The sequence below is a fragment of the Chrysochloris asiatica genome, unplaced genomic scaffold (genome assembly GCF_000296735.1).
Source record: "Chrysochloris asiatica unplaced genomic scaffold, ChrAsi1.0 scaffold00299, whole genome shotgun sequence".
Classification (NCBI taxonomy): Eukaryota; Metazoa; Chordata; class Mammalia; order Afrosoricida; family Chrysochloridae; genus Chrysochloris; species Chrysochloris asiatica.
Window position 1 is genome coordinate 817,570 of NW_006408817.1, and position 26,017 is coordinate 843,586.

Consider the following 26,017-nt stretch of genomic DNA (forward strand, 5'->3'; position numbering starts at 1 on the left):
AATTGTTTATTTACCTTCATATTTTCTATGATTATACGTAACTGTTACAGAAAGCTGCTGGGCATATTTTCACTTTTACAACAGAAAAATGAGATGGGGCTGGTGATGAGTATACAGGGTGCTTCAACTGCACTTGTAGTGCTTTATTTCCCAAGTAGGTAACTGGATTATGAGCTTTTAAAATAATATTCTTATACATTTCTGAATATCTAAATCCACAGAGTCCTGGTGTGGCACTGCAGGATAATGCACTAGACCACAAAATCGATTTGCATCAAGGTCTGAAAACTACCAGCTGCTCCTCAGAAATCCTAAACAGAACTAACCCGACGGCACTTAACAACAACAACAAAACAATCCATAATTTCAGAAAAGGTTCTCAAATAGCCACTTCAGTAAAAAATCAATGTCTATCTATTAGCTTTCCACTATTACTTCTCCTTTTTGTGGAATAGTTACTATATATAAAGAAAAACAAGCTCTTTGTTGAGAAAAATACAGTGGTTATAAACAGTATGTAGAACATTTAGCTAAAGAATTATGATATAATCTAACATGTGAAGCTGTCTTGTAAATGGAAGAAATATGACTGACTCCTGTCATTTTTAGAGACAGATTTATATATCTATATGAAAGACTATTAATGGTGATCATTAAATTTTTCTTTAAGAAAAAAATTAAGTGCATAACACCCTAAACTGGTGAAAGTGATGTACGACCCTTTATAAATCACTGGGGTTTTCACATATAGTATTTAATATTAAATTCTCTATTTTGTAGCTGGATCTCAGAAAGGTTAAATGATTTTTCCTAGGTCTCACAGCTAGTAAATAATATTTTAAGTCTGACTGAGTGAGAGAGAGAAAGATGACAGACAAAGCCATATAGTATTGTTTCCTCATTTGGTCCAATGCTGCTAGTTTTTTTTTTAAATCAAAACAATAAGCTCTCACCTGGTGATTCTGCAAGGTGTTCTTGTTTTTCTTCTCTGTCCTGAAACTGAATTAAATGTGACCACAAAGCCGACTTCCCCTAAAACCAAAAGAGACACAAAATTTTTATTTTAAAAGAAATAATTGATCAAAAATAATTTCTCATCAAAATCATTCACTCTATACACCAATGTTCACTGTGGCACTATTGACAATATCCCCAAACTGGAAACAGCCTAAATATTCAACAGATGAATAGGTAAACAAAGTGTGGCTTATACATACAATATGACTCAGCCATAAAGAGAAACGAAGCGCTAATATGTCCTACAACATAGATGAACCTTGAAAACATTCCTGAGTGAAGTAAGTCAGCCACAAACTGAGAAACTCTATATAAGCTAACTAATAGAAGCTTCAAAGTTTATTAATGGTTATCAAGTGTGGGTGTAAGGCGAGGATGGGAGGAGGTGGACGGAGGACTCAATGCTTAAGGGACACTGACCTTCTGTTAAGGGCGATGGCAACACGTGGGAACACATAGGGTGATGGTTGAATAATGATGAGCATAACTAAAGTCCTAAACCACAATTTAAAACATTCAAGGGGCCATTTAGAAATCTGGTGACCTGAGCTCATCTACTGTGGCATTCAGAGCATCTCACCATGTGTTATGAGGGTCATCCTCTGTCTCACTGAGAAGAATGGTGACAGTCTAGGACAGGAGAGCAGTTCAGCCAATGTGCAGGCACAGCACTTCTTACTTTAGCTCAGTTGTACTCAGTTGTATGCAATTAGGGCTGTCCACACTAACAACATCATTAACCACAAGCACTAGTCCGGGTGTGTGGCACTGTGAGGTAATGCATTGGACTACAAGGTCAGTTTGAACCACAAGGTCAGTGGTTCAAACTCCCCAGCCGCTCCTCGAAAACTCTAAATAGAGTCGCTATGATTCGGAACCATCATAACGGGACTTTAACAACAACGGTCCTGCTGTGGCGCTGTAGGATAAAGCACTGGACCACAAGGTTGGTTTGAAACGTAAGGTCAGTGGTTCAAACTCACCAGCCACTCCTCAGAAACCCTACACTGGGTGGTTATGAGTCAGAAATGACTCACTGTCACTTGACAAGCAACAATGGACTGCAAGATTGGTTTGAATAGTAAGGTCGATAGTCCAAATTCACCTTGGAAACCCTATATGACTTTACGGCACTTAACAACAACAACAGCAACACAAAATGAGTTTGTGTATATCTTTTGCAAAAATGTTGGCATATATATGACAATAAGTGAAAAAAATAGGGAAATGAGAAAAGAGGAATAAAAGACTTGTACACAACAGAAAAAAAGTCAGAGAAATTAGAGGAACCATCTGCATTTTTACTCTGAAATAAAACAGAGGCACAACATCAAGGAAATGATTTGAATTTTTCTACTCTGAAATAAAATACGGTTGAATATGGTTGATGTTCAAGATAACAAAGTGGTAAATAGTTAATTCTGGCTAGTAGGTTTCCCCCTGGACAGTGGCAAGAGATATTTTGTGGAATCTATAGGGGATACAAGGAGCCCTGGTGACAAAGTGGGTTAAGCGTTGGGCTGCCAACTGTAAAGTCAGTGGTGAGAATGTACCAGCCCCTCCTTGGGAGAAAGACGAGGCAGTCTATTTCCATAAAGATTTACCATCTCAGAAACTCGATGAAGATCTACTCTGCCCTATCGGGTCACTATGAGTTGGATTCTACTCCACAGCAATGGGTTTCGTTTGTGGGTTTAGAGGGTAAACAGCTTTTAGCAATAAATGTGCTGTTGATTTTATTCTTTTCCCAACCACTTTCTGACCACAGATTGTGTTTTCTTTTTCTAGAATTAAATGTCTGTCCTGGTGTGGTGCTGCAGGATAATGCGCAAGGTCAATCTGAACCACAAGGACAGCAGTTCAAACCCACCAGTCACTCCTCAGGAGCAACTCGACACAGCACTTAACAACAATCATATTTCTAGTTATTCTCTAAGGAACACACCATTTAATTTCTATATCTCTTTTTTATGATATTTGTTTTTCCTTGGTACATTTCTAAGAGGGCTCCTCCTGGCCATGTCACCAGGGCCTCTCAAGACTGTTACCTGCTTGATCTGCAAGCCGTGGCTCCATAGCCTTTCCAGTAGGTCACAGAGGCTGGCGATCAAGGTATTCTCTTCCAAGCCGGTTATGTTTGCTTCTCCATGACCCAGTTCCACTGCTTCATGTCCCATCTTCTCCACTAACATGCGCTTTGTCTGAAAATATCACATGTGATCACAAGTGCTCACCAAGCAGTGAAACCCAAAACCAACACGCCAATTACTGGATTAGAAGACCCGGGATCTCGTCATTGTACTTCTAATTGCAGATTCTTAATCACTCTGGGAACAGTACCTTTACCTCTGTAGTCAACAAAGTGAATTAATATCACCTAGATGTGGCACTGTACTGTGTGAACCCCAAGGTCAGCAGTTCAAACCTCTTAGCTGTTCCTTGGAACCTGTGTGTAGGGTCATTATGAGTCAAAACTGACTTGACGGCACTTAACAACATATTTTTACTGGAGTCCTAGTGTGGTGCTGTAGGATAAGCACTGGACTGCTATCCACAAGGTTGGTGGTAGAAGCCCACCAGCTGCTCCTTGGAAACCCTAAACAACGTTGCTGTGAGTAGGAACTGACTTGATGGCACTTAACAAACAACATACTTTTATATTCTGTCAGACAAACAAAAGGTCACTAAAAGAGAATTAGATAATATTTACCAAGCACTTCCTCATGTAAAACAATATTCAGGTTACTAACTTGACTAGCGTTGGGGAATTATATCAGGCACATAAAATATACTGTCAGAATCTGGATCCTACCTCATCTTGCTCTCACAACTCTGGCTTTCCAGTTCCCTCAACAGCTTAAACTGCTAAAGAGGTTTCAGTTACACTTAGGCAAAAACCATAATAAAATGGCGAGTTCCTAATTTGGGGACAATTTTTAAATTTATGAGTAGGGCTCTTTTTTCTTCTTCCTTTCTAATAAGAATGTACCAGAAGACAAAAAGGAAATAGAAATCAGTTTGAAGTAAGTTACTTTGTATTAGTCTTAGTAGACCTTATAAAATGTCAAGCAAGAGATTATTCTAGTTTCTTTGGGCAGGGACCTTACCTGTCTGAGTTACCACTGCATCCTGATACTGAAATAGTTCATTTATTGACTGTGCAGAAAAGGTTTTCAAGTAATTACTGTCAGCTAAATGAGTAAAATTGGCTAAAATGATGTTTTGAGTTTTGTCAATTTGTATCACTACTTCTCTAAACACAAATACTCTGAGAGAAAATTGCTGTACAATCATCATAAATCTACAATATAGTTAAGGCTGTATGTATGCTGTTGAATGTATGGACTCAGATAGGGGATACATAGGTGCACTGTCATGGACTGAACTGTGTCCCTCCAAATATGTGTCAACGTGGCTAGGCCAAGATTCTCAGTATTGTGTGGTAGTCCTCCGTTTGGTGATCTGATGAAATTATCCTCCATTCTATGATATGTGTTCCAAATACTAATCTATATGTTAATGTGGTTGCATTAAGGTAGGTTGTATCTTGAACCACAACCTTATAGGACGGCATGACTCAAGTCCTATCCTTACTCAAGTCACACCTTTTACTTTTTATGCTTTTTTTTTGAGTCATACCTCTTATCTTTTAAGAGATACAAGGAGAGAGAAACAATCAGCGAGGAGGGAAAGAAGAACTGGGAATGAAGCATGTCATTTGGACCTGGGGTCCCTATGCTGAGAACCTCCTAGACCCACCGGGGAGATTGAAGCCAAGACACATGAGGATCTCCAAGGAACAACAGGATCACAGATGACGAAAGGAGGCCCTTCCCCAGAGCCGACATAGAGAGAAAGGCTTTCTCTAGAGCCAGTGCTCTGAGGCTCCACTTCTAGCATCCTAAACTGTGAGAAAGTAAATTTGTTCGTTAAAGCCATCCATCTGTGGTTACTTCTGTGGTAGCAGCATCAGGTAATTAAGACACAAAAGTGGACACACAAAAAATGTGTAGTTTCTCGAATAAGATGAAAACATTTTTGACACAGCCTCTGACTAGTTTAACAACTTCTCAAGTTGGAGAAGAGGAGAGTAATGGCTAAACAGCTGAGAAAAATTGTGTAGGGTTCCTGTGTCCAATGGAAAGTCTAGGGAAGCGCATAAGCACATGAGGTGTATGTCACAGTGAACATTTTCCTCCAGGGAATAAGCTACAGGCTCAAACAGGAGTCCACTCTGCTCATCTTACCCTTACAATGATGTCAATGTGAAGAAACCATGTCTCACATCAGTCATACATACCTTCATTCTACACTCTTTTAATAAGCCTTCGACAAATTTCCAGTTGGTCTGTGCAATCACTGCAGGAGAGAGGTCTGACAATTTGGGTTGTCTCAGGTTTTTTCCTAAACTTCGTGCTTCTTGCATATATTTCTAAAAATTAAAGAGTATTTTAATGTATAAACACCAGATACTCTTGTCAACTTAATCTTATACAAACAAGCACAAGAATTAAGAAGCAAAAAAGCCATCAGAGTATACATGCAACAATTAGAGGTTCAATGCATCAAAAGGCAGAGTACGTGCACACTCTCTCCTCGCAACCTATCAAGCCCTGTGAAAATGTGAACAATAACAATCTTACCATGTTAGAACTCATCCTTTAAATGTACACGCTATATTTACAGTCAACATTCAAATTGTTTCATCTGGTTTAGTCTTTCAATTGGGTATACCTCATATTGTGATTAGGTGGGACTATGGTTGGGACAAAAAATTTAAGTGTCTGGATTACAAGTAAAAGATTTTGCAGAAACCCAGTGGTTCTCAGATTACTGGTTTCTGCTTCTTTCCCACAGATCAAAGGCTCAACATTGTACCTCTAGCCTCCAACTCAACCCTTTACTCAATTTTTAACAGTAAAACCAGGAGCTCTGGAATCTGGTTACAACTAATTTTGTGGCCTTAAGCACATCAACTACACTTTCTGCACTGCAGCGTATCTGTAAACTGGGCACAAAATGTGCTCAGCTATCCAATTCATAAAAACGGCTATTTAAGATCACTCTGGAAAATGATGATGTACTTCAAATGCCTCTTCTTTTTGTGATGTTTGTCTCTCTTGCTTTTTATTACCAATATCAAGAGAAAGTGGTATCACAGTATTACTTTCACAGTCAGAGGCAGCTCTGAGTGGACTTTAGAAACACAGTCCAATGCTGTTGATCTCTGGGTTAGTACATACATTTCCAGGAAAACAATAAATCAGCATATATGATTAGTTCTGGGCATCGGCTCGCTGCTTTCTATGCTACCTGTGAAAGCTCATCTAAGGCTACAGGGTAGAATCTCCAAACGGTCCAAGTGTCTCAGGACCATAGTTAGAGATAGTTGCTGGTGCTGTCAAGTTAATTCCAACTCATAGTGACCCCATGTGACAAAGCAGAATTGGCCCGTAAGGATTCCTAGGCTGTAATCTTTATGGGAAGGAACTCTGGTAATGTAGTGGTTATGAGTCGGTCAGCAGTTCGAAACTACCAGCTGTTCTACAGGAGAAAGATGAGGCTTTCTGCTCCCATAAAGATTCACAGCCTCAGAAACCGTATACAGGGTTGCAGTGAGTCGGAACCAATTCCACGGCACATAACCACCACCACCACCACTCTTTATAGGAACAGATCACCAAGTTTTTCACCTGTGGAACTGCTGGGTATGTCTGAACAATCAACCTTTTGGTTAGCAGCTAAGTGTTTAATCATTTGCACCACTAGGGCTCTTTATATCAGTGACAAACTGCTTTAAATTATATAGTAAAACTAGCAGTTTGATGGAAGAGACTGAGAGAGAGAGAGATTGCAAATGAGCACACCCTCCCACCAGCATATACAAAGGTGCTTCAAAAAGTTCATGGAAAATCTCATTAAAAGTAAATGGATTTTTCCGCAAGCTTTTTGAAGAGGAGTACTTGGTACTATAAAAATAAATAAAATTCTTTGCATTCTTTAAATAAAAGGTAATTTGTACACCTAATATATTTAGTTTTTGGGAAAAAACCTGCTAAATCTAGTACAAAAAATCACAAAAAAATCCCATTGATTAGGGATTTGACTGATCAGTTTTACCTGCTACTTCTTAGCCCTCCTGATGAAACTCAATGTTAACAAAATGTTTCTTTCCTCTCCAGTTCAATAACTTCTCTGAACAGACTTATAATCATATGGACTTTGTAAGCAAAAAAAAGTACCAAAGCACCTTTTTCTGACTCAAACCATTTTTAAAGGGTCAAGAAAAGAAGTGAAAATTGAGAATTCAAGACAGCTATCGCCACTAGGGAAATTAAATGTAACCAAGTCTACTAGAACATTGTAAATGTTATTTTTTAAGCAAATAAAAGTAGGAAATGAAAACAGTACCGGAAAAAAAATCAATGTGCCCTATAGGGCAGAGACTCTATAGGAGAACTATTAAATTGTCATTTTCTACAGTTTCGGATTGTACTAATGTTATTTGGAAAACTGAAAGTACTTATCATAGCTAAAACGTTGGTAAAAAACAAATGTTAATAACTAAATGTTAAAAAGGTTCTGTGCCTTTCCAGTCTCAACTCCTCTATCATTTGAATCTGTGCAGAGAGAAAATATGCAGGGAGAACCACTGTAAGACTCAAATCTTAAGTGCTAAGTATCCATCTTGGCTTAAATACTGCTTAGAAGAAAAACACTGAGGAACATGGTCAGGCAAGAGGTTGGGAAGAAACCTCTAGCAGTTATCTTTTTTCCCCCCCTGAAATATATGAATTATTAGATTTTAAATGTCAACAACCAGCTTAAAAATTAAGCCCTGTTTAACATTTACATTCTAGTTTTATAAATGAAAACAAGGAAGACTGGGGTTGTCCCTTTGTTACTGTTAAGTGCTGTTCCTTCCATTTTGACTCATAGTAACCTGGATGGTAGCGTAGTGGTTACGAATCGGGCTGCAAACCTTAAGGTCAGTGGCTACCAGCTGCTCTGCGGGAGAAAGATGAGGCTTTCTACTCCCGTAAAGATTTATACTCTCGGAAACCCTATACAGGGTCGCTATGGGTCGGAACCGACTCGATGGCACATAACAACAACAACAACAACCTGGATGGGGTCTCTGAGGAGCACCCTGGTAAGTCTGAACAGGCAATCTTACAAACTACCTTATCGTACAACACCATACCAGGACTCCTTTTAGTGACCGTATTTATTAAGCACCAGTAGACACAGGTGCAAAGCCCTGTGCAAAGTCTCCTCCTAAGCATGCCTACTGAGGCCAAAGAACCAGCAGTACTCCACAGGCATGCAGGCGATTCCACACACCAATAGTTGAGGCTGTCCCTGCATGCTGTAAAAGCACAGCAATGCCTTTAAAGCAAACAATGGGTGATAAAAAAAAACAAACGTGATTTGCTTTGGGCCAAAGATGAAAAATGGAGATGAGCAACTTTTCACAAAGCATATTTTTAGAGTAACATCTACTTCTCTACAGAGGGCAGTTAACTTCAGACCCTTCTGAGGTTTCTACTATGCTCTTCTGTCTAAGGCAAATGTAATAAACCACTAGAACCTACCTATGAAAATTTATTCAATATATACTGTTCTCCAATATGAGGCTCTCCATGAATTTTTTAACAAACACCTTGTTTCTCTTAACTCGGCCTGACCTCTGAAGAAAAGACCATTGCTAAGTTAAATAATTTAAGGTAATATGTCTTAATGAAAAAAAGTACAAGCAACAGTCCTGAGATTTCATTGGCCTCAGATAAATAGCTGTTTGAAGCAAGCTGGCAATGCAGGGCTAGTGGGAATTGTGCGGGTGTGGAACTCAGGAGTCCTGGCTCTGGGTCTAGTTCTGTGTGTGTTTAAATCCAGCCAAGTCTCTTGGACTTTAGTTACATTATGTCAAGTTGGACAAGATGACCACTATGGTTTCTCTGAGCACTAGGATTCTATAGTTGATGACTAGACTTTCTGATCACACAAAACACAACCCAGTAAAAGTTATTAGAAGACAATTTCCTTCATCAAAATGTCTTCTTTACAACTTTTATTAGCACACACATAGGAACCAAACACAAAAGAAAGTAGAGGTATGGAGAGGCATAGAATTTACGTCATAAGGTGTTGCGTGGCATCTTAGAACCATGTGCACTCACACGTGTGTAAAATTCAAGTAACACCAAAGACAAGGTTCGGGAACATCTGGCAAGATACTTTCAGACACGAACATACCAGGCAGCACTCAGAGAAGGATTTTTTAGGAAGTCGTGTAGGAGGAGGTAGACCCTGATCCCACTCCCAGAATGCCATGGAGTTCTGACAGACCAAAAGTTCCCCGGAAGGCTAAGAGGATGGAGACGTGCCAATGATAAAAAAGCACAAAAGTAAAGAACAAGGAGAAAGAAACAAGCAAAACAAGCATGCATATGACAAAGCTATACAACAGGAAGGGAGGAGAAGAAAATACAGCAGCACAAAGGAAAGCAGTAAACAAGCTATGCTTCAATTCTTAAAAAGATGCTTAAAATCATATGAATGTATGAACAAATTAACAAAAACCAATAGATGTTTGGAATGATGTTTTCTTCTTTATATTTACACACATGAGTTTAGAAAACAGTAACAAAATCTTTTGATTTTTTTCTTCTGACCACAAATAATCAAAACTTAGTTATAGATATTCAAATGTGCACTTAATGGTTTTATTTTCAAACAATACAGATAAAGCATAAGGATCTTAGATTAAAAACATACTAGTTTTAAAACAATTTAAAAAGTGGTATCAGAAAGTCAAAGACAGTGTACAGGTAAGTATATCTTTGCAATAATCATAGATACTCTAAGTTTGAAGCACAATGTAAACATAACAAATTTACTTAAATAGGTTAAATAAATTTACCTAAGTAGGTAAACTATATATTGACTAAAAATTTATCTGAAACTTGGAGGTGTGGTACACATTATTTATTTTAGAGTCTTGTTTCAGATGTATTGAAATTACTGCCCCGCCCCCGCCCCCCAAAAAAAAGAGTATGAAGAAATTGACAAAATGACAGACCACTGCTGAGCTGAGTAAGTCTAGTAAATGTTCTTGGCATCCAGGAAACTAAACCAGGAAGGCAGCTCACATACCTCTCTCAGGTCGTTGTCTATTCCAATGTGCTCAGAATGCTGGCGAAGGCGTTCTTTCCTGCGCTGTGTGGTGGCACCCCGACTTATCCAGCGGCTGAAAAACCAACCAAACCCAAGAAAGTGCCGGTTAAAACAAACAAACAAACAAACAAACAAGTAAATAGACAGAACAGTACCTACTTTTCAACTAATTTTTTTGTTTTGTTCTTTTTATATGTAACAGCTTCATTAAGGTATAATTCACATACAATCTATCCATTTGAAATATCCAATTCAGTAGCTTTTATTATATTCAAAGAGTTGTGCAACCAGTACCACATCAAGCCATTTTTCAATTTGGGGCTAAAAAATTCACAGTATAATAAATACACTTTTATCAGATTTTAATTGAGTTAGCCCTTGAATGCAAGAGACATATAATAAATATGCTCTGACTTCTTCAAACTAAATATTATGAGTAAAAGTTTTTTCAACAGGAAGAAAATAAGTCTCAAAATTCATATATAGTGAACACTAGAATTTTATGCTTATAGATTTTGAGGATCTCATCTCCTTTATGTCAAAAAATGAGTCCTGGTTGTACAAAGTCAACAAACAAAAAAAGTTGGGTTTCTATACAGCAGCAATGAGAAATCTTAAAGAGAAATTAAGGAAACAATTCCATTTACAGTACTATTTAAGAGAATAAAATATGTGGGAATAAATCTGACAAGAAATTTAAAGGACTTAAATGATGAAGTCCTGGTGTATCACTGTGGGTTAACACACCAGACTGGAAAGCTGTTTGAACTGCAAGGCTGGTGGTTCAAGCTCACCAGCTGCTTCTTGGAAACCCTATACAGGGTCGCTATGGGTCAGAATCAACTCGATAGCACTTAACAACAATGATACAATGCAAAGTATAAAGTACTGCTGGGAAAGATTCAAGAAGACTTAAATAAATGAAAAGATATTTCATGTTCATGAATTGAAATACTTAATATTGTTAAGATGTCAATATCTAAAATAATCTATAGAATCAATACAATCCGAATCAAAATTCCAACAGTCTTCTTTACAGAAACAGAGAAACCAATCCTCTACTTTTTATGGAAGGGCAACAGGTCCTGAATAGCTAAAACAGTACTGAAAGAGAACAAAGTAGAAGGGCTCATGCTTCTTCAATTTAAAACGTGTGGTGCTGTGTGCTGGACTGCAAAGTTGGTTTGAACCTCAAGGTCGACAGTTCAAGTTCCCTAGCTGCTCCATGAAAACTCTATACAGGGTCATTATGGGTTGGAACTGACTCGACGGCACTTAACAACAACATACAGCTATACAGAAGTAATGGTGCGATGCTATAGGATAAGCACTGACTATTAACTGCAAGGTTGGTGGTTCAAACCCAGCCAATCCTTGGAAACCCTATACAGGGGTCGCTATGAGTTGGAACTAACTTGAAGACACTAAACAAAAACAACATACATCTAAAAGTAATCAAAACAGCTTGGTACTGGTATAACAACAGACACACAGAACAACTGGAATAGAACTGAGAGTCCAGAAATAAACCCACACATCTATGATCGATACTGATGTTTGACAAGGGTGCTAAATGCATTTGATAGGGATAGAAAAGTCTCTTCAATAAACTGTGAGGGGAAAATCGAATTTCATATACAAAGAAAAACAGGAGCAATGCCTCATACCATACACAAAAACAAGTTTAAAATGGATTAAGAATGCAAATGTGCAAAGTAAAACCATGGCATTTTTAGTAGAACAATCAGCAACACTGTCAGGCCTAGCTCTCAACAATGATTATCTAATATAATAACAAAAGCACAAGTAGCTGAAGACAAAATCAACTATTTAAAAATTAAAAAAACTTTTGTGCAGCAAAAGACTACAAAAAAAGTGAAAAGACAAGCTACCAACTGGAAAAATGTCTTCAGAAACCCCTAACCAGAAAACACACACACACACACACACACACACACACAAAGCCCACATGAAAACTGCAAAGAAAAAAACCTCATTGTCATAACTGTGCACTTGGAAAAATGTATACACAGAAAAATATACACATAAAAATGCTCATATTCAGGATATTATAAAGTAATAAACTCTAACCTGAACCCAAACTATAGCCCAAATCTTAACCCTATCTTACTTTTTATCTGAGCATTTTTCTATGTTTGTATTTTTCCATGTGGGCATTTTTATATGCAAAAAGTTTTCCACATGTGCATTTTTCTTGTGCATATTTAAGACAGGGTTTCTATCTATATGCAACTTTCATGTGAACTTTTTTCATATGCATTTTTTTACAGAACCTCAGAAACCATATATCTGACAATAATCTAATAACCAAAATTACATAAAACTTCAACAACAAAAAGACAAACAACCAAATCATAACATGGGCAATGGATTTAATCGTAACTTAATCAAAGAAGACATTCAAATGACCATGAAACACAAAAAAATCATTAGCCATCAGAGACTGAAAAAAAAAACCCCACAATGAGATGCCATTTCACTTGCACCACGATGGCTAAGGTAAAATTATAAAACAAACAAAAACACTAAGAAAATAACAAAGGCTGACAAGAATGTGGGTAAAACTGGAACACTTAAATGTCCTGTTGGTGAGAATGTAAAATGGTATAGCTGTTGTAGAAAACAGTGTGGTAGTTTCATAAAAACAAAACTAGAACTCCCATATGACACAGAACACCACTACTAGTTATATATCCAAAAGATTTCTGAGCAGACACAGAAAGAGACTTGTACACCAATATTCACTGCAGTACTATTTACAACAGTGAAAAATGTACCCACAACCCAAATGCCCATCCACAGATAAATAAATAAACAAAACGTGGTACATACTTTGGGGAAACAGGTTTTGGGAGGGCAAATATGGCTACAATGTTGCTTTCCTCTACCTCAGGGAAAGGGAGGGGGAAAACAGGGTTAATAGTGATAAAAAAAAATTGTACTGATTAAGGACAGGATTGTACAACCCATTATAATTGCTGTCAAAAAGTTTTATATCTGTATAAAGTTGAACTGAATCAACCAATGTGTAACAGGGATTTATGAAAAAGAAAAAAAAAGTAGCTGCTGAACTTGCTTACGTACAAGCAAACCCCTCATGGGATTTGGATCCTTGGTTTGGAAGTTTGGGTCATAGTTTTACTGGATATCCCAGTTAATTAGCTTACCCACGTATACAGTGTTTCTGTTCTACCTCCTAATTTGTTGGGTAATACCTAGGATCTTAAAAAGTGGCATTCAAGCACAACAATTAGTTTCTATTCACTTGAAGCAACAGATAAAGGAAGAGTCGGAAACAGAAGGAAGATGAGAGATAAGTGGCTAATTGTCTACATGAAGAACTGCCTCCTTTGCTGTGAGACCAGAAGAACTGGATGGGGTCTGGGTTATCATTCATTATTTAACATTTAATCAAAAATTCCATAAAGGAATCCTGATCAAAAGGTGGGAAATGTAGAGCAGAATTTCAAGTCTTCATGGAATCTAGAATTTTTAGAGCCATGTGCCTTAACACCTGATATTATTGTCCTGAGATAATCTTTAAACCTTAAACATCCCCCTGAAGTCATCTTAAAATGGAACAATAGTTTATTTAGCTTAACTAGTAAAAGAAGGTCTGCTTTGAGTGTTATGTTCTTTTAAGAACTATGCAGATGGGATCAGTTTGATGACAACAACTTGAAAGATTAGAGAGGAACCTTCAGTGGCATTGAGTCAGTGTTAAAGTGGAAGGAGGGTGAAAACAGTTGCACAAGCCAAAGGATGCAATCAATGTCATTAAATGGTATACACAGAAATGGTTCAATTGGTGTTACGTTTTGCTGTATATATTTTCAACAGCAACAAAATCAGGGGGAAAAACAAGGTGTTCTGATGGTGCAATTGTTAAGCTCTTAGTTGCTAACTGAGAGATTAGCCACAAGGCAGAAGAAAAGACCTGGCAATTTGCTCCATAAAGATTTCAGCCTAGGAAACCCAATGGACAGTTCTCCTCTGTTCTACAGGGTCGCTTAGATGGCACACAACAACAGAGTTCTAAAATAACAAATGAAACTTACAAGGTTTTCAACTATTTAAAGCAGTGACTTTCTAAACCTAAGATTCAAACGATTAAGAACCTTTGCTTGTAAACTAAAAAAGCTGGATGACATGCAGACCATTATGATTTCTTTTGGCTCTAAAATTGTTATCATTTTCCTGTGGGATATTGACCTGTATTTATCAGGTGTTTTGTAAAAATCCTCATTTTATAAATCTACACTAAGGATGTAGGGGAAAAGTAGAATTTAAAGTAAAATCTAGACTCTTTTCAATGGCCTATAAAATGTTCACTAGCCAGGCCTTTGGCTCCTCTCTCAGACCCTATCTCATACAACTTTTCTTTTAACTGACCAGGTTCTGTTGAGTGCCATTCTATTATTAAATAATGTAACAAAATCAGTATTAGTTTTACAAGTTTTCTCTGCTACTGAATTCTTTGGCTCCTAGTTCAATTACCCTGAGACTCTGTTACTTTTGCTTTTAAGTAATAACGGTCTAACAATTACTTATGGTAGGGACCCTGCTGTTGTTGGGTACTGTTGAGTCTATGTTCAATTCTGGCCCACAGAGACCGCATGTGTCAGAGTCAAACTGCCCTACAGGGTTTCTTGGCTGTATATTTTACTGAAGCAGATTGTGAGGTCTCCCTCTCACAATATGAGTGGCTGGGTTTAAAACGCCAACCTTCTGGTTTTCAGATCAGCACTTAACCATTGCACCACCAAGGCTCTTTGTAAGATAACTTAGACCTAAAAACCTGTCCTAAGTGCTTAGGGACTTTAAGAAATGCAATGATGTTTCCATTGTATTCCAAAAGTCTTCTATAGTCAGTCTAGTTACAAGCTCCAGATTAATTACCATCCTTAACCCTTTTCTTACTTCTGCCATAAACACTGTGGTAAACACTATAATTGGAGAGTACATGAATAGCTCATTTAGATTCAGAATGATCATGGACTACTTTCTAAAAGACGTAGCATCTGAGATATCTGAAAGATGAAGGAGAAAACTTCATGGACAGAAGCTCAAAGACACGACAGTTTATCCCAGAATAAATACCCAGGCAACTGAAAACAGCTGGAGCTTTAAGACAGAAAAAAGATCAGCAGTAATAAATGTAGCAGAGAGCTTTGAGTAAGGTAAGAGCTGAATAAATTTCATTGAATCTGGCTGTTGCAGATCTGGATGACTTAACTGACAGCATTTTGAGGGGGAGAAACTGATTTGAGATGAAGTGAAGATCTAATAATAATCAAGTAGAGAATTTAGATCTAAATTTTTTAAAACAAATTTTTACATCAGAAGAGTGGAGAAATTAAATGTTAACTACAGAAGGTCAAGAAGGTGACCAGCATGCTTGAAACTGAAGGGATAAAGGAGATAGAGGAGAAGGAGTGACTAATGGAGAAGGCTAAATAAAGCATGAAAAGAGTTGCTCAAGGTTATAGGTAGAAGAAATAGCTCTGAGCTGCAGCTAACATATTTTATTTGATAATGGAATAAAGATGAAGTCGTCTATGTGTATAGGTATAAGGTATAGGGTAAAAATTAGGGCACAAGGGCAGGACTTTAGTTGATCTAAACATTTATGTTGTAAGTGTTCACAAAGTATATACCCAATAGTAAATTCTGTATTTCCTTTGTCTTAAGACTCATAACTTGGAGTTTGAACATTCCTGAAATTGGTACACATCTTTTAATCCATTTGCATGTTTAATGTATACCTTCTCCTAACTTATTTATATGGTGATACACCACAGGCCAGGCTGTTATGGTGAAAATGGAAGATGACTACATCAGATTACGGATGATTATGTCATCACATAACTGGCAACTACCATCACACAGTTGCCAAACCACTGAGCTACATGGCCCAGCCAACCTGGCATATAAACTAATTAGAGCACATGGCACTTTAACCTTGCACATTGGTGTTCATTACTTTTGTATGTTGTTAATGTGCAAAATAGTTGGATAGAATTTTCACTATTTTTGTAAATGTGAAATGTCAGATAACAAAATAGTTGATGAGAGGGAAAAGTGCATAATTTCCCCCCAAAGCTACTGAGTTAACAGCACATCTTTCAAACAACAGTGACACAAAACAACTTAGCTATCTTTTTTAAAAAAAAATCAAATTTCTAATAACACTAATAATATGAAGAATGCTCCATATGATAAGCACTGGACTGTGAACCACAAGGTCCACAGTTCAAGCCTACCCGTCGCTCCGCAGGAGAAAGATGAGGCTTTCTGCTCCCTCAAAGATTTAAAGTGCCCTCTCCATCACCTGAGCTAACATGTGTCTACTCTTTAGCTAGCAAATTACACTAACTCCCTCCCACCCCTGAGAGCCATCAAAGAATGTTTCTTTAAGTTTGGAAACCTTTTACAATAATGGCCTTAATACAATATTTGTCTTTTTGTGATTGAGTAATTTCACTCAGCATAATGTTCTCCAGGTTCATCAAAGTTATGAGGTGTTTCGTAGATTCACTGTTACTCTTCAGCATTGCATAGTATTCCATTATGCTTATATGCCAAAGTTCACTTACCCACTCTGCCATTGTTGGGCACTTAGGCAGTCTCCCTCTTTCTGCTATTGTGAATAGTGCTGTTATGAACATTGTGCATATATCTACTTGTGACCTGGCTCACAGTTCTTGTGGACACGTGTCAATTAGAGGGATTGCTAGGTCATAAGGTATTTCTATTTCCAACTTTCTGAGGAAATACCACACTGTTTTCCAGAGGGGTTGAACCATTTTACAGTCCCACCATCAATGTCAGAGGGTTCTAGTCTCCCTACATCCTCATCAGCATTTGCTGTTTTCTGTTTTTTTGAACTTCGCTGTTAATGTTGGTGTGATATCTCATTGTTGTTTTGATTTGCCTCAGAAACCCTATACAGGGTCACTATGAGTCAACCAACTCAACAGCACTTAACAATAACAACAAAAGTAGCTAATGGTCATGAACATTTCTTCATATATTTGTGGCTACCTGGATGTATTCCATGGAATTATCTGTCCATGTTCTGCACTCATTTTGAAATTGGGTTGTTTGTCTTCTTCTTGTAGAGATGTAGTTTTCCATAAATTTTATATTAAGTCCCTTTTCTGACACACCATTGCAAAAAAAAATTTCCCAGTATATGAGCTCCCTTTTCACTCTTTTGCCTAGGATATTTTTGAAGTAGAATCTTGAAAACGTTCCTATAGCCAAGGCTCAATTTAAGACAACAAAAAGAGTACAAATAGAATTGGGTGACTGAAAAGAGAAGGACCCGGGCAGGGGGAATATGAAACCTGAAACAGAATATAAACTCTGCTGAAGAATAAATAAATGCAAAGAATAGGATATAAAGGACAAGCAAAACACGCAAAGACCTAGGCATGGGTATCTGACACCGAATATTTAGCAATACAGGTCTATAGCAAAAAAGGTACGGCTGCAAAGGAGCTCAGCCAAAAAAAAATTAACTTACAATTCTTATTGTATAGTGTTCCTTCCCCAAATATTTAAACGGATATTGGTACTAAAATTTCTTCAGACCTCCAAAGGGTCTTCATGAATGAGATACCACCGTAAAAGAACATGGTATGGGGTAAGGAGACCTGGGATCTAATCACAGCTCTGCCACAAATCAAGGTTCTGACTTCTAGTTGCACATACCAATGGCATCTGCTTTGGTGTTAGGCTACCTGGTTGCAATCACTGCTTAAAAAGGGGAGACAGTTTCAAAGACTATATCTTGCTTCCCAAAACACTACTTATTTTTGAGTTCTCTCTTAACAGAGCCTAGTTTAAGGCAGAGGTGAGTCATCTGAGGGTCTTTTCATTCTGGATTATTGTAAAAGGCTATTGCCAAACTCCCTGTATATTCAATGTTTTCTGTTTTTTAAATTTTATTAGGGCTACCAAACATAATTTTCATCTCAGAAAGTCATAAAAGGCATGCGTCACACCCTGATGTATAGACGTATTAGTATGTAGGTTAGTATTAAACAGTGTAGGTTTGAATCCATTTCACCATTTCTTAGCTATGTGATTGCGGTGCAAATTGTTTGACCTCGTTTACAAAACGGGCATAAGAACATAGGTTTTACTTGTTTCATGTATACAGGGATATGATTGTAATACGGATTAATGATAATGTACTTGATGCAGACGGGAGAGAAGCTAGCACAGACTGGACTTATAACTGCATGGTCAACAGTTCAAATCTACCAGCTGCTTCTCGGAAACCCTACAGAGGGTTGCTATGAATTGGAGCCAACTCAACAGCATGTAACAACACAACATTATCAGCAGCGTCACCTCCATAACTATCCCTCTATTAGACAGGAAGCCTCACTGGTAGTAAATGTATACCCAAAAGTAGGAAAAAAGGGCTAGAAGGAAGATAGCAATTATTTTAAATAAGCCAGTGGTGAAATTTCCTGATATTCTGACTAAGACCTGTAGGGAGTGGAGATTTAAAATGATAAATACAAAACTAAATTATACATTCAGCAGTGTATACAATAGTGTGTTTCTTTTAGTTCATACACACATATACCAACTCATTTTCCTTTGATGCACCTGCAATTACTTTGACTTTCTCACACTTGTATCTTCAACTAGTCAGTCAAGAATATAAGACGGTTTTAATTTCCTTCAGGTTATTAAAAATATGACATTAACAGTACAAACATGAACACCAGAATATACACATATTCCTGCATATACGTGCATCGCAAAAAAGTCTGAATACCACAATACTTAACTTAGTTATGTTGTTGTTAAGCACCATCGAGTGGATTCTGACTCATAATGACCCTGTATAAGACTTCTGAGGAGTGGCTGAGAGGTTTGAACTGTGGACCTTGAGGTTAGAAGTCCAGTGCCACGTATGTTGTTGTTGTTACTAAGTGCTGTGGAGTCAGTTCCGACTCATAGCAACCCTGAATAAAGTTTCAGAGGAGTAGCTGGTGGGTTTGAAATGCTAACTCTGTGCTTTGCAGTCCAGTGCTGATCCTATAGCCACACCAGATGTCCACAGTGCCATGGGCAGTGTTTACATTCAACCTTCACAAAGTAATGAGGCCAAAACAGGTGTCACCATCACAATTAATAAGATACTAGTTTGCTTTTTCTTTAGCAATAGGATCATGAGATCATGAAAAATATCAATTAATAAGGCTGTTGTGTGCCGCTGAGTCAGTTCTGATTCATAGTGACCCTGTATAGGGTTTCCGAGGACAACTGGTAAGTCTGAACTACCTACCTGTGATTGGCAGCCCAGTGCTTGTCATTCAGTGACACAAGGCCTACCTATGTTAACAGATTTTAGGTTTTTAGAGGCGGAAGGTAAGGGTTGTGTCTTTTTAAGTAAAACCAAACTATTAGGGAATATGCCATATATGGACTTAAGTAAATCAAATTAAATTTTAATCCTCAGAGCATTTTCCATCATTTCTATCCAGCCCAGTGCTTATCCAGCAGTGCTACATCGAGGCTCAATGAGCTTAAGTACCCCAAATTCCTAAAGCATACAGTTCAGCAGATCATCTGGAGGGAGAAGTATCATACATTGAAGTATCTTCCTCTTACTTTATTTAGCTCAGAAGGTGGAATCCCACCCTTCCTCCTCTGTACTGATATCCTGCATATGAAACTACTGAAAATTCAGGTGGCTCACTGCTGTTTCCATTTTGTGTATTCAGTGTCTTACTTAAGTCTTCTACCCTTTTTTTTGGCAATACCTTGCTCATTTTACTTTCCTTTCATGAGTCTCCTTAATAAGTAGAACACAGATTTGTATAAGGTTAAAGTATATACAGTATTCAGATGAGGAAATAAGCAAGTGCCTCCAGCTTGCCCAAGGCTTCTAAGTTAGTTAAGAATGAACTAAGCTAAGAATAGCTAAGAATGAACTAAATTCTCAAACTGATTTCTAATTCAAATCTTTTTCATTTCAACTTGCCATATTTCCCAATATCCTCCATTGCTTTGCTCCTTATGGGCCCTTAAAATAATTACTTATTAACAAAATGTTTATATAATCTAAAAGAATGAATCTCCCTGAAACCAAATAACAGCTTTTACTTCAAAACATATTCAGATAGATTCTGAATGGCATCATCTACCATAAAGAATGGTAGCTTGTTTGTATTTCTGTCTGTTGAATAATTTTTTGCACTTGATAATAAATGAAAAGATGGTAAAAGCTTACCTTTTAAAATTTACATTAGAAAGTATAAACATTTATATTTAACCAGAGTCACTTAAAATGTAGCTATTATGAAAATGAATAGGGAGAAAAAGGTTATTAAAATCTCTATTTTATATAACAGAATTTAAAGTCCAATACCCAATGTCAATCCAACTTCAAAAGAATAAGTTTGTTTTTTAAAGAATACCTAGATAGAGAAGATGTTGCAGAACATTCCACTCTTCATTCATTCATTCCTTCAATTCAAGATAAGAATATGCTTACTTGTTATTGGCTGGTCCTGTTGCCAAGACATCGGCCTGTAACTTTGGGAAGAACCCACGCTCATATTTGCCTTGACCAATTTTCATATCTAGTAGATGGGGGTGGATTGCCGTGTGATCCATTTTCATCAGTCGCTGCTCAATCGATTGGGCTAAAATTAAATTTATAGCAAATTAGACACATTTCATGGGCGAAACCTTATAAAATAATGCTTCCTCTGCTCATATATATACCTATGAGGAATTCAATCTTTCTGACAATTTGAAAATAGATTTTTACAAAGACTCTTCAGAAATAAGCATAATGGAAATGTAAAATGGTGAATAATAAATAAATCCTATATCCTGGTATGGTGCTGTAGGATAAGCACTGGACTGCCAACCACAAGGTTGGTGATTCAAACTCACCAGCTGCTCCTCAGAAATCCTATACACGGTCGCTAAGAGTCGGAACCAACTCAATGGCACTTAACAACTGGATGATTAATTTTCATATGGTTTTCTGTCTTTGTTAAAAGCACACAAGAAGGGTTGAAAAATCTAATTTGGCAATGAAACCGTTTCCTTAAAGTAGAAAATTTTATTTTCTTAAATAAGATATGTTCCTAAATACATTAATGAAAATGACGTTTTCAACATAATTTCAATGAACTGAAAGACAATGTAAAAGGGAACAAAGTAACAGACAGTAGTCTTATTACTTTATTTCGTTGTGCAAAGACACATTAACTACTTCTGATTCCCCCTTTACAAAAATAAAAATATAATACTTCACTTTCAGCTACATGCAGATTTCCATTAGTAGGAGTGAGGTTATCTGCTTCCTTAAAGAATTATAGCATTTTGGTTTCAGACCCCTTTGTGTGTGTGTGTGTGTTTTAAATTAGATCAGGGGGGGTATTGTTGTTGTTGATGGTAGGTGTCATCAAGTTGGTTCCAACTCATAGCAATCCTACGCACAACAGAACAAAACACCACCCAGTCCTGCACCATCCTCATAATCGTTGCTATGCTTGTGCCCATTACTGCTGCCATTGTGCCAATCCATCTAGTTGGGGGTCTTCCTCTTCTTCTCTGACCCTCCACTTTACCAAGCATGATGTCCTTATTTAGGGACTAGTCCCTTCTGATAATATGTCCAAAGTACGAGAAACCAAGTCTCCCCATCCTGGATTCTAAAGAGCATGCTGGCTATACTTCTTCCAATACAGGTTTGTTTGTTCTTCTGGCAGTCTGTGGTACTTTCAATATTTTTCTTCAATACCATAACTCGAATACATCAATTCTAATACCGCTTCCTTTATTAACTGTTCAACTTTTACAAGCATATGAGGCTACTGAAAATACCCTGGCTTGGGTCAGGCACACCTTAGTCTGCAAACTAACATCTTTGCTCATAAACACTTTAAAAACGTCTTGTGAAGCAGATTTGCCTAATGCTATACGTCATGTGATTTCTTGACTGCTGCCTCCATGAGTTTTGATAATGAGTTTAAGTAAAAGAAAGTTTTTGACAACTTCAATCTTTTCTTCATTTGTCATCATGTTATGTATTGGTCCAGTGGTGAGGATTTTTTATTTTCTTCTTTACACTGAGGTACAACCCATATGGAAGTCTGTAGTCTTTGGTCTTCATCAGTATTTTAAATCTTCTTTGCTTTCAGCTAGCATGGGTGCATCATCTGCATATTACAGATGTTCATGAGTCTTCCTCCGCTCCTGACTCCATGCTCTTCATATAATCCAGCCTCTTGGATCATTTGTTCAACAAACAGATTGAATTAAGTATGCGAAAAGAATAAAACCTTTCCTTATTCTAAACCATTCAGTGTTCCCTTGTATGTTTGTATACAACTGCTTCATGGTCTATGTACAGGTTACTAATTAGCACAGTTAAGTGTTCCGGGACACTCATTCTCCAGAATGTGGTCCATAGCTTGTCAAGATCCACACAGCCAAAAGCCTCTGCATAGTCAAAGCACAGGTAAACATCTTTCTGGTATTCTCTGCTGTGAGCCAAGATCCGTTTGACATTAACAGTGATATCTCTTGTTACACATTCTCTTCTGAATCCAGCTTGAACCTCTGGCAGTACTCTGTCAATGTACTGTTGCAGTCATTTCTGAATTATCTTCAGAAAAGTTTTACATGCATGTGAGATTAACGATCATTTCCTGCATTCTACTTGGTCAATTCTCTTTGGAATAGGTACAAACATGGATCTCTTCCAATCAGTTGGCATAGCTGAGTGAGTGCCTCCAGTGCTGCATATGTTTGTTGAAAAGATTTCAATTTGCACTCCATGTATTCCTGGAGCCTTTTCTTTGCCAATGCCTTCAGTATACTTTGGACTTCTTACTTTAGTACTATTGGCTCTTGATTATATGCTACCTCTTGAAATGGTTGAACATTGATCATTTCTTTTTGGTACAGTGTCGCTGTATTCCTTCCATCTTCTTTTGATGCTTTCTGCATCACTCAATATTTTGCCCTTAGAATCCTTCAGTATTTCAAGTCAAGGCTTGACTTTTTGCCTTCAGTTCTTTCAGCTTGAGAAATGCTGAGTGTGTTCCTCTCTTTTGGTTTTCTAACTCTAGATCTTTACACATTTCATTATACTACATGACTTTATCTTCTTGAGCTGCTCTCTGAAATTATCTATTTAGCTCTCTTACCTCCCCATTTCTTCCATTTTCTTTAGCATCTCTACACTGGAGAGCAAGTTTGAGAATCTCTTCTGACATCCATTTTGGCCTTTTTCTTCCTTCTTGTCTTCTTAACGACCTTTTGCTTTCTTCCTGTATGATGTTCTTGATGCCACCCCACAACTCTTCTGGTCTTGTCTTTAGTGTCTACTGCATTAATTTTGTTCTTGAGATGGTCTCTAAATTCAAGTGGGGTTTGTTCAAGGTCAAATTTTGACTCTTAAGACTTGTTTTAATTTTCTTCAGCTTCAGCCTGAACTTATATATGAGTCTGTTCCATAGTCTGCCCCTGGCCTTGTTTTGGCTGATGATATGGAGCTTCTTTACCGTTTCTTCCCACAGATATAGTCAATTTGATTTTTCTGTGTTGCAGCTGGTAAGATCTTCTTGCATAGTCTTCTTTTATATTATTTAAAAAAGGTATTACTAATGATTAAGTCATTGGTATTGCAAATTGCTATCATATGATCTTCAGTATCGTTTCTATCACTAAGGCCACATTTTCTAACTACTGGTCATTCTTATTTGTTTACAGCCTCACAGCAACACGCAATCCAATACAGTACAACAAACTGATGGATGAGTGGTAGAAGAGGGGTATAGCAGAGAAAAACACATAGGCATTTAGAATAATGTACAGAGAATAACAAGTTAGACTTTTAAAGAATAAAATAGGTTAAAGCTAAAAGACAGGAATTGCTTAGCATTTCTATTTTAAATCACTTAAAACTTTGAATGTTGGTGTCTAAAGGGCCCCCCAAAATAGTTAACTATATCTCCAGTTTAAAATAAGAATCTTATTTTTGAATGCTTTTATGAGCTAAATTTTCAAGAAAAATAAATATTTGAAAAAAACGAAGTTTTCTGTCCTTTGCCTGGAGATTACTAAAAGGGAGAACAAGCAATGATTATGGTTGTGTGCTAAGTAGAATATACTCTGGGAACTGCTATTCTCGTAAATTCAGCAAAGTAAAAACATATTTCTATCAAAATTTCAAAGTGGGCAGTGGTGGCTCAGTGGTAGAATTCTTGCCTTTCATATGGACGACCTAGGTTCAATCCTAGTCAATGTGGCTCACACACAACCACCATCCATGGGTTGGGAAATTCATGTGCTGCTATGACGTTGAACTTCACAGGGTCGCTATGAGTCAGAATTGTCTGGACACCACACAATAACAACAACATGATGCTGGTAAGGTTTTCGTGGAGATTCCTGGCTAAGATAGATTAAGATAGAAGACTGAAAATCAACAAAAGAAAAGCTTTTGGATTCAGTGGTCCAATCTGCAACGAATCATGAGGATGGTGCAGAACTGAACAGCGTTTTGTTTCATTGTCATCATGGGGTTACTTTGCATCAAGGGATGATTCAACAGCAGCTAATAACAACATCATAAAATCTGTTTATTTTGCCACTATTTATTACAAGTAGATTGAGTAATGCTAGTTATTCTCCACATATAGTCCCCCAAAACATCCCACCTATCAAACAGGAGTATCTGTCAATGACATCCTTCCCCTTCTTGTCAAAAGAACATCCATAGTAAATCTTATGTTACATTAATGCTTCACCCAACTGTCTGTGTTTGATGAGAGCATTTTCCCTAACTTCTCTTCATAACCCATAAGAATTTTTCTAAAAATTTCCTGAATTTCATATTTTTAATGTATAATTTTTTTGAAACATAGTCCATATGTTCGTTACTGGGCAAAAGGATGCCATGTTTTAATGTGAAAAGATACTGGATTTTAAATTTTCAACAGATGCATTCTGGCTCTCTAGAAACTTATTTATAGTCTCTTTCCTTCCTCCTATTTTAAAATTTTAATTAACAGATAGTTTCGGCAAAATAATGCCTAGGTTCACAATACAGAATTTCTCTGAAGTCTCTGCTGACTTTATGTTCCATGAAATACTACAAAAGTCCCTCTCTGCAAATGAGTGCATCTGTTCTTACCACCACCCCCGCCACCCCAAAAATGTTTGGTTTTCCTGTAGGATCAAGAATAATAAGTAAATTCATTATTTTGGGTTTATCTCCTTAGATTGGGAAGTTTTTTGTTTTTTTTTTTTAAATTATGATTCACAGTGAATTACTATAGGGTTTATATTTAAAAATGCCAGATGGAGAATAATAGACCACTATTTGTTTTTAGTTATTTCACTAGTGAATAATGAACATTAAGAAATCATGAGATGCCTGCTTTGAGAGGTTATTGCTGGATTTCAAGGGTTTATATCAATATTTGTTTGGTATGGTTTATAAGAAAAAGGAAACTTTGAAGTATTATTAAGTTGTCTTTCTGCATAGAAAATTTAAAGTTCTGATACCACAATAAACTCTGTTGATACTGTCTACTTGCAAATCAAATTCTTCTTTCCACAGGCAAAGCAAAACAAAAGATAAAACAAACAAAACACAAAAAAAATTCAATGTCAACAAACACAACAAGAGTCCAATTTCTATAGGTTAACAGGGGACGAGGGGAGGGGACATTTACCTAACAACTAAATCATTTACGACACAACCAGTTGTTTCTTTTTACTTAAAAGACCAAAAAAAAAAAAAAAA

At 37.2% G+C, this 26,017-nt stretch overlaps 1 protein-coding gene across 2 annotated transcripts in view; it reads right to left on the reverse strand.

The window, feature by feature from the left end:
• DENND5B (DENN/MADD domain containing 5B) overlaps positions 1 to 26,017 on the reverse strand; it is a 267,015-nt gene that overhangs the window by 53,989 nt on the left and 187,009 nt on the right. For both annotated transcript variants that reach the window (XM_006874749.1, XM_006874750.1), the window contains exons 7-11: positions 20,738 to 20,888; positions 10,174 to 10,267; positions 5,318 to 5,449; positions 3,066 to 3,218; positions 954 to 1,032 (exon numbers count right to left, since the gene is read on the reverse strand). In XM_006874749.1, coding sequence (XP_006874811.1) covers positions 954 to 1,032; positions 3,066 to 3,218; positions 5,318 to 5,449; positions 10,174 to 10,267; positions 20,738 to 20,888 — 609 coding nt within the window. The remainder of the gene's footprint in view (positions 1 to 953; positions 1,033 to 3,065; positions 3,219 to 5,317; positions 5,450 to 10,173; positions 10,268 to 20,737; positions 20,889 to 26,017) is intronic.